At 37.5% G+C, this 9567-nt stretch overlaps 2 protein-coding genes and 1 long non-coding RNA gene across 4 annotated transcripts; 1 reads left to right on the top strand and 2 right to left on the bottom strand.

Annotated features, from left to right (window-relative positions):
* Window positions 1-1893: 1893 nt before the first annotated feature.
* Window positions 1894-4353, bottom strand: LOC130495187 (uncharacterized). Its single transcript, XM_056986478.1, has 4 exons — window positions 2973-4353; window positions 2799-2898; window positions 2342-2731; window positions 1894-2256 (listed from the first exon to the last, which is right to left on the bottom strand). The coding sequence occupies exons 1-4, from the start codon at window positions 4313-4315 to the stop codon at window positions 1933-1935; spliced, it is 2157 nt and encodes a 718-aa protein (XP_056842458.1). The 5' UTR covers window positions 4316-4353; the 3' UTR covers window positions 1894-1932.
* A 2837-nt stretch (window positions 4354-7190) lies between these two features.
* LOC108805160 (uncharacterized) lies at window positions 7191-7933 on the top strand. 2 transcript variants are annotated; one of them, XR_008934462.1, is made up of 4 exons: window positions 7191-7310; window positions 7424-7534; window positions 7604-7705; window positions 7794-7933. It is a non-coding gene; the product is annotated as an uncharacterized LOC108805160 (long non-coding RNA). The 2 variants fall into 2 exon arrangements; XR_008934461.1 differs by having other exon boundaries at window positions 7424-7705.
* A 51-nt stretch (window positions 7934-7984) lies between these two features.
* On the bottom strand, window positions 7985-9422 carry LOC108834605 (uncharacterized). The gene is made up of 7 exons (XM_018607931.2): window positions 9192-9422; window positions 9019-9114; window positions 8787-8880; window positions 8621-8705; window positions 8481-8544; window positions 8302-8391; window positions 7985-8177 (listed from the first exon to the last, which is right to left on the bottom strand). Exons 1-7 carry the CDS (start codon window positions 9300-9302, stop codon window positions 8088-8090), a joined length of 630 nt encoding a protein of 209 aa, XP_018463433.2. The 5' UTR covers window positions 9303-9422; the 3' UTR covers window positions 7985-8087.
* Window positions 9423-9567: the final 145 nt, after the last annotated feature.

Here is a 9567-nt window from a genome sequence, read left to right as displayed (position 1 = left end):
GAGTGAGATAAGGGAGATGGTCACGACCTGGCTGTTGCACCAGCTGTGGCAACAGTCATCACTCCCCTGGAGCGACATGAGGCTCGGGAATGTCTGGGAAGTCGTGAGGAAGATGAGGGCCGCAGCGGGAGAAGGAGCCGCATGCTGAACCATAGCGGGACGGGGGCTCTGCGATGAGGATGACGAACCCCGAGACCGGCTAGACGAAACCCGAGAATCCGAAGGGTCGTCGAAGTAGCGCGGCCTCGCGGTGGGGCCCGACGAGATCGAGCCCTCGCACTCTGGTCACTAGAATCCCTATAATTTTTTTAAAAAATAATGAATTAAAATTAATAAAATTTATTTTTTAAAATATATATTTATAAATTATAAAAACAGCTAAAATGATTTATAATTAAAAAAATGTCTTAAGAATTATTAAATAACTTATAATTATTTATAAATTTCAAAATATCTAAAAAAATATTAAATGACTTTTAAAATTATTTATAAAATTATAAAATTTGCTAAATAATTTTTAAATGACTTTTAAATTATTTATAAATTATGATTTGCTAAAAATAATTATAAAATGACTTTTTAAATTTTTAAAAATTTTGAAATTAACTAAAATAATTATTAAATGACTTATAAAATTTTATAAATTATAAAGTAGCCAAAATAATTACTAAAAATTGAAACCCTAAAATTAATCAAATCTAAAATCAAAACCTAATCAAACCCTAAAATCTAATCAAAACTTAACATCAAAACCCTAATCCTAATCAAAACCCTAATCCTAATCAAAACCCTAATCCTAATCAACCTAATCAAACCCTAATTCTAATTAAAACCTAATCTACTCAAATTCCCTAAAATCTAACAAAATTCCCTAAAATCTAACCTAGAACTAATAAGAGAGGGGGGAAGAGAACTTACATGGAGGAGGGAGAGAGTTAGGGGAGTGGGGGTGGAGGGGGAGCCCGAATATCAAGAGGGAGAGGAGGAGGAGCCGGAAATCGCCAAGGGAGAGGAGGAGGAGCCGGAAATCGCCAAGGGAAAAGAGAGAAAAAGAGAGAAATGGGGAAGAAGATCCGCAGATCTGGTTTTACCCCGAAAATTCCGACGGAAAATGAAACCCTCGGAATTCTGTCGGAATTTTCGGTTTACGAACCGGTTTACCAGAATTCCGACGGAATTCCGAGGGATTCAGGAATTCCGTCGGAATTCCCTCGGAATTATGGGTTCCTCGGAATTTCCTGGGAAATTTCCCAGAAAATTCCTAGGAATCCTATGGTTCCTCAGAATTTCCTGGGAAATTCCCAGGAAATTCCGAGGAACCATAGTTTAGGGGTTCGGATTAATGATTTACAAACTTTAGACCGTTCCTTGAACAATTTGGCAGTTTTCTCAAGACTTATATTGATAGTACATGACAAATAAACATTCAAATTACAAAATGATTGAATCGAGTATAAGTATTGTCGTTTAGGTTCATTAAAGTGTATAAGTGTTTATCTTGCATTGCTGTTTGGGATCTCGGTGCAACAATCGGAAAAGTGGCCATTAATTGGTACAACACCAATGTCTTGTCCATAATCAATTGAAGACACTTACTAAGGCTTACGTAAGTCTTCTGGGAACCGTAAATTGGTGTTTTCGATTCTAAATCCTTATTCCCTAGGAATTTCCTGGGAAAATTCCCAGGAAATTCCGACGAAATGCTGAATTCCTAGGAATTTCCTGGGAAAATTCCCAGGAATTTCCCACGAAATGCTGATATCCGTCGGAATTTCCTGGGAATTTCCCAGGAAATTCCTAGGAATCTATACCCTAAAATCAAATCCCTAAAATCTGATTTTACAAGGTAAAATTCCGAGGAAATTCCGAGGAAACCCTCAAGATCCTCGGAATTCTGAAAAAAAAAAAAAAAAAAAAAAAAAAAAAACTATACTACTCTCCAATCTCTGGTTCATCCTCTGAACCCGAGTCACCATCATCACCACCAGATGAATCTGAATCTGGATCTTGGTGAAACTCTCCAATCTCTGGTTCATCTTCGACGTGAACAACGGCTTCGTCTCCAAAATCGGTGAAATCGATAACAAGATCAACTGCAGCTACATCTCCTGCTGCACTTAAGTTGCCGGATGTGTTTGGTTGGAGTGGGTCTTCCAACTCAGAACTTCCTTGAACTCGGCTTCTCGGGTTGAGTGCTGTAACAGTAACCCATGGATCATCTCTGTTCGTAACCCGGGGGTATTTGATATAACAAACCTGTAACATTTTTAAATTTGTTAATTAAGTATGAATGATGATGAAGCAAATATTGAAAATAATTGACATATATATTTTTAATTACCTGATCGGCCTGAGAAGCAAGAATGAAAGGATCATAATATGGCAGTTTTCGCCTCGAATGTACTGATGTGACACCAAATGCATCTGTTCTGACACCTCGATCCGGAGTGTTGTCGTACCAGTCACAATAGAAAACTGTGCACCGCAATCCAACCATGCCCGGATACACGATTTCCAAAATCTCGCGTATGTTTCCGTAGTATACATCATCTCCAGCTGCAGAGCAAACGCCAGCATTATAAGTCTTACTCGAACGTCTCCTCTTAGAAGTTGTGAATGCATATCCCCGAGAAGCAAATCTCGGATATGACTTCACAACATACTTTGGGCCCCAAATCATCTCGCGTAGCCAATCATTAATTGTTTCACCTCTGGCCATACCATCAGACACCTATTAATAAAACATATGTTAGTATAAAATTTGGTAAATAGTATAAAAATTTATTTTCTGCACTCACATAAGTACGCATCCATCCAGCAAATTCTCTCATCTTCAGTGCTTCTAGTTCCTCCTCTGTGGCGTGTCTATATTCGAACCGCTTTTCCGCCATGAAAATCCTGTACATATTATGATAATATAAAAATTTGAACTTGCTAAAATAAATATTAAAAATAATATTTAAATTTTGTACCTCTCGTATTGAAAAACATCTTCGCAGTTGGTGAGCAAATATATTTGCAATTGACTGTGCTCCTCTTCAGTAAGTTGACGGTTCTTTGGTTTTCCGCTGAGTCGTCCAACATCTGTGAAGATGTCTGGAACCGTAACATAATATGTTGCCCTTTCGCCTCTATCATCATGCCGAGCGGGTTTTCTGCTTTTCGTCTGCACTTCTCCTGGAAAGTAGTGCTCCGCAAAGTTTGAAGTTTCTGCTCTGATAAACTGTGCCACTATAGAACCTTCTACCCTACTTAAATTTTTCACCATTTTCTTTAGATGAAACATATACCGCTCATACAGATACATCCATCTATACTGAACAGGACCACCAAGTTCCAATTCTCTTGGCAGGTGAATAACAAGATGCTCCATAACATCAAAAAATGAAGGAGGAAATATCTTCTCAAGGTTGCACTTAATCACGGCTATGTTAGTCTTCAAGTTTTCAATACATTCAGGAGTAACTGATCTCGTGCATAAATCTCGGAAGAAAGCACTTATCCCGGCAACTGCTTCATAAACATTCTTTGGTAATAGTTCCTTGAAGGCGAACGGAAGGAGGCGCTGCATCATTACATGGCAATCGTGACTCTTTAAGCCGGTAAACTTTCCTTCCCTTCTGTCGACACAGTTACCCAAATTAGATGCATAACCGTCTGGAAATTCCACATCCTTTGAAATCCAATCAAAGAACGCATCTTTGGCCGCTGCATCAAGTCGGTATATGGGAAAAGGAGCCCTGCCATTCTCATCAACATGAAGTTCTTCACGAGCACATATATCGACTAAATCCAGTCTTGACTTCAAATTATCCTTGGTTTTACCTTGAACGTTAAGGATCGTGTTCATCAGGTTGTCGAAAAAGTTCTTCTCAATATGCATGACATCTAAATTATGCCTCAGCAGATGATCCTTCCAGTATGGCAGATCCCAGAAAATACTCTTTTTGTGCCAGTTATGTAGATCTCCAACAGCATCTACCGGATAATGCACATGTCCACCCACGTCTGGGGTCCTTTCTGCACCAAAATCTCTTAGTTGTGTCAACATTTCTCTCCCACTGATTTCCGGTGTTGGATCATCAAACACCCTCTTGTTCTTCGTAAATAAATTCCTACTCCTGCGATATGGATGATCTGGTGGTAGGAATCTCCTGTGACAGTCAAACCAACACGTTTTCCTTCCATGTTTTAGTTGGAAAGCATCAGTGTTATCTTGACAATATGGACATGATAGCCTTCCATGTGTTGTCCATCCAGATAACATACCATATGCTGGGAAATCACTTATTGTCCACATAAGTACTGCCCGCATTTGGAAGTTTTCTTTACATGAAACATCGTACGTTTCAGCACCTTGACCCCATAGCTGTTGCAACTCATATATTAGTGGCTGTAGAAATACATCAAGTGATCTCCTAGGATGCTCTGGTCCGGGAACAAGAATGGAGAGAAACAAAAACTCTCGACGCAAGCACAAGTTTGGCGGTAAGTTGTATGGTGTGAGAATGACTGGCCATAGAGAATATTGTCTCCCATGCTTCCCAAATGGGCTGAAACCATCCGTACATAATCCAAGGTAGACATTTCTTCTTTCATACGCAAATTCTGGATAGGTCGATTGAAAATGCTTCCAAGCTTTTGCATCTGAAGGATGTCTAATCTCACCATCCGTTGAATGCTCCGCATGCCATCTCATTGGTTGCGCTGTGCGTTCGGACAGATACAACCTCTGCAACCTTTCCGTCAATGGCAAATACCACATCCTTTTATATGGCACTGGAACTCTTCCACCCGTATCTTTATAACGAGCCTTTCCACAAAATTTGCATGCATCCAGCTGCTCATCCGCCCTCCAATAAATCATGCAGTTATCCCTGCATACATCTATTACCTGGTACGATAAACCAAGACCAGCTACCAGTTTCTGAACCTCGTAGTATGAACCAGGAGCAACATTATCCTCAGGTAGAACACCTTTTACAAAATCAGCAATCGCATCCACACAGTCTTCAGCCAAATTATAATCGGATTTAATGCTCATCAGTCTTGTTGCAGATGATAAAGCTGAATGACCATCTCTGCAACCTTCGTACAAAGGTTGCTTTCCAGCATCCAACATATCATAAAATCTCCTAGCTTGTGTATTGGGTAAATCTTCCCCTCTAAAATGATCATTTACCATCTGCTCAGTACCTACACCATAATCTACGTCCATTCTAATTGGTTCTTCTAACCTAACCGCAGGTTGAGGTTCGCTAGTACTACCATATTCATAATCAGTTTCCCCATGATGATACCAAATTTTGTAACTCCGTGTAAACCCTCGAGTATATAGATGAGTCCAAACATCTAACTGTTTTATAACCTTCCTATTTTTACAAGTAGAACAAGGACATCTTAACATACCTGATTTAGCTTCCGGTTGGTTGAGAGCTTTCCCCATGAATTCCTTTAGACCATTTTCGAACTCTGGCGTAAGCAATCTCGTGTTCGGATCCATATGAGGTCGATCTATCCAAGAGCGATGATAATTATAAGAAGACATGATTTTTTCAATCAGATTCGTGTGTGCAAAATAGAATGAGAGAGGATGAAGATATGTAGTGAATGAAGAGGATGAGGGGTGCTTGCATTTATAGATTAAATCTGCCGATATTTCCCACGACATTCCCAGGAAATTCCGACCAACTAGCCGTTGCCGTCGGAATTTCCTCGGAATAATCAACGGCTCTATTATCCCTCGGAATTTCCTCGGAAATTTCCGAGGGATCTACCAGTCCGTCGGAATTTCCTCGGAAAATTCCGAGGAAATTCCGAGGAAACACGAAAATTGTGTTTCCTCGGAATTTCCTCGGAATTTCGTGGGAATATTCCGACGGACACATAGTCCCTCGGAATTTCCCTCAGAATCCGGCAGTTTTCTAGTAGTGTATATATAATGGTATTGTTTACATCATATTTTGGAACTTAAAAAACAAATTAGATCTTGACCCGTGCAACCGCACGGATATTAGTTTTCAGTTTTAGTTTTTATTTATTTATACTAAATAGTATATTTATAATATTTGATCGTTTTATATGACTAAGCTAGGGATGGGTACTTAGGTATCCACTCGAATTCAGTTAAAATCTATTCGGGATTGAGATTTTCGAGTTTAAAGATTCTAACTCTATTCGGGTATTTATAAACTTTGGTTCTGGTTTGATTCGTATATTTGCGGGTTTGATAACCCGTTTAAATTATTTTTAAATTTTCAAAATTTATATATCTTTAAATATCCTTAAATCTAAAAAAATATAACATGTAAATTTAAGTAATGTTAGCTAAAGTACCTAATTAAAAATTAAAAATAGGTTTAACTTGAATATTTGGATGAAGAATAAATATATATTTTAAGTTATTTTGGTGTTTTGATTATTGTTTATCTAGTTTAGATGTTTACTTTTGACTATTTTTTATATTTCAAATATTTTAAATAATTTAAAATAGCTTATATCTTGGATATTAACTCGAAAAATAGCTAACATATTGAAGTATATAAATATGATTTAAATACATTCGAATATCCGAAATATTTTGTTCGGATAAGGTTTGGTTATGGTTCTCTAGATACCAAAATGGTAAATTCGTTTGGATAATATCTAGTTTCGGTTCAAATTTGGTGATATTTTTTTCGTTCAGATTTGTTAAATGAAGAGTTGATATTATAATTTTCATGAATTATTTGTTCAATAAAATGTACTTTTTTGAATTTGACATTGATTTAATTGAGAAATTAATGAAGTGTATTGAATTCAAATTTAATTTTAGAAAACACATTAATGTAAATGTAAAAAATAAAGCATTAAAATAGGAAGTATTATTTAATTGTGTATTTAATTCAAATTTAATTTTGGAAAACACATTAATCAAAGTGGAAAGACAAAACATTAAAATAGAAAGTATTATTTAATGTCAGTAGTATTGAAATGTAAATAACATTGAAAACTAAAGGGTATTCTATATGTGTACTTCTCTTTTAATAATATAAATATAAAAGTTAAGGAAAAGGGAGAACACAAGTTTATCTAAAAATCTTCACAATATATTAATATCTATTATTTATTAGTAGAATAAAAAGCACTCTTATTGAATTATCGGTTTGGTTCGGTTTAATTCGTTGACCATTTCATCTAAATTATGGTACTAGGGACTCGCTCCAAAAGAGTACGAGGCTAAAAAAGAAGAGGTGGCAGCTGGAATCATACAGAGGCTAGAGAAAAAAAAACTGTTTCCTGGCTTCAGTTCATCTATTACTTTTAAGGAGGTTAGGCTTAATCTTTGTTCCTGAGCCTAGATTTGCCATTCAGAGCATGAGAGAAAGCCTAGGCCTTAGTTTTGGTATTTAGCCTGTATATCTAAGGTGTTTTTATTCGGCAGGTGGGCACACCAAGAACACATAGGCGATATCTTGCTCGGGATAAGGGAACTTATGGGCCAATGCCAAGAGGAACACCAAAAGGTTTACTAGGCATGCCGTTTAACACAACTGTAAGTCAAAGAAAACATAGATGGCTCTGCGGCTTAACTAAATGGTTTTGGCTAATGGTTTGGCGATAGATGGTTTGTACTGCGTTGGGGATAGTTGTTTTCCTGGTCAGGGAGTTATAGCTGTGGCTTTCTCAGGAGTGATGTGTGCTCATCGTGCAGCTGCTGACATTGGTTAGAAAAGCCACCTTTGAAATCTGTCTTAAAGAGTTGATTGCTATGAGCGTAAGAAGCTAACACTTTTTGATCCTTTGATTTGTAGGGCTAGAGAGAAAATCAAAGGTACTTGATGCTGGTCTTCTTGGTATACTTGGTTGGCTCAGGACACTCGCATAGTTCTGACTTCTGAGAGTACAGGCGACAAATGGAAGTGTTCATCAGGACGAAGAAGGGTTGGACATACATAAGAAAACTATATTTCCACTTTGTTTTGTTTTTCTTTTCATACACAGATAAAACCAAATTAAGGAGTCTAATTCCAACTTCCTATGCTAAAAAGCAAAACATACTAGTTTGAAGAACCTTAAGTCTTACATTTGGGAGATAGAAGTTTGGTTCAGGTATTATCATCATCTTCTTCAAGATTAATCTCACTAGAACCCTCCCACCAAGAAACAAGGCCCAAACCATCATCATCTAAAGTCCCCTGCACATTTCACAAGTGGAATTAGCTTCAGTAAGAGGAAACAGGAGGCTTTATACAACTAGTATTGTTAATTGTATGCTAATACAATACAAGTGGAATATAGCTTCAGAGAATGACAACTTACAGTGACCACCATAGGAGCAAAGGGCTTTGCATCCTCTGCTCGCTCAAAAGGAACATGTGGATAGCTGATGTTCTCAACTCTAAAATTGATCTGCCATTTTACAACGCAAACGTTATAAACATTTTTCAAAACTTTGCTCCTAAAAGAGAAATTGGGGAACCATTAAAAAGAAGGTTAACCTGACATGAATCGTCGATAATATACTCGACTCCTTTATATATCCACACCCATCTCATTTGATTCCTGTTAATATTAGCACATTTTTAGTTTGTGATCCAGTGAAGTATATAATACAAATGCAGGTAAAAAGCTGAATTACCTATTGTAAGGGTCAGGCTCACAGCGGTTAGGTCTCGGTATAAAAGGAGCAGGCACATAAATATCTTCAAAGAATCCAAGTGTCACTGAGGGAATCATTATGAAGAAAAATGGCTATAATAATATCAACGTGTAATTCAAAAACAAGATTTCAGAGTAGTACTCACAGTCACAGCGCAAGCCATTGGAATCAGATTCTTTGAACTTTGCAGCAATGACCTCACCAACAAATGGACGAAACACTACAATTCTAAAACAGACCTACAACAATCACAAGAACATAGAGCAAAAAGATGCAACTCAATACACTGCAGAAACTGCAATAGACGTTGATGTGTCAACAGTGATGGCATTAACAATGTGCATTTGAAGAAAGATGATGAGAAATTTGAATTGTACCTTATAGGTGATGGCAGCAACATCACCGGGTAAAACAGACCCGCCTTCTACTGATCTTATGTCGTAAATAGACACGCAGAGGCCAATAGACAGAACCTTTTGAATTATAAAAAGAATATTCACTTAATGGCATTATTTCAAAAAAAAAAAAAACAGAAGGGTGATGAACAAACCTTGTCTAAGAACAGATTTTGAAGCACTAACTTAATGGCATCTTCGAGTGGGAGGTTAAGGAGATCCGGAGACACTCTTACTGTATCTTCCAGCTCGCTAAGACAGAACATGTTTGCAGAATCGATCAAAAGCCTCAGATGATTAGCCGAACCTTTGAGATTAAGCGGATTTGGCGCCTAGATTTTCTGAATTTCAATATAAAGCCCTAGTCTTACTGGCCGCCAAACACCAAGTAAAAGATGATCAAAGTCAAAATTTAATGGGCTTTTCAATTGGCCTACTACATTTATTAAGCCCAACGTTGTACACAAACGAGGCAAGGTCTCGTCTTATACTGATACTCTGATATACAGAGCATTTGTTACAGTCAGTGCC

Source organism: Raphanus sativus, chromosome 5 (genome assembly GCF_000801105.2).
Source record: "Raphanus sativus cultivar WK10039 chromosome 5, ASM80110v3, whole genome shotgun sequence".
Classification (NCBI taxonomy): Eukaryota; Viridiplantae; Streptophyta; class Magnoliopsida; order Brassicales; family Brassicaceae; genus Raphanus; species Raphanus sativus.
The sequence above is the reverse complement of the archived record's forward strand: the minus strand, read 5'-3'. Positions and strand labels throughout refer to the sequence as shown.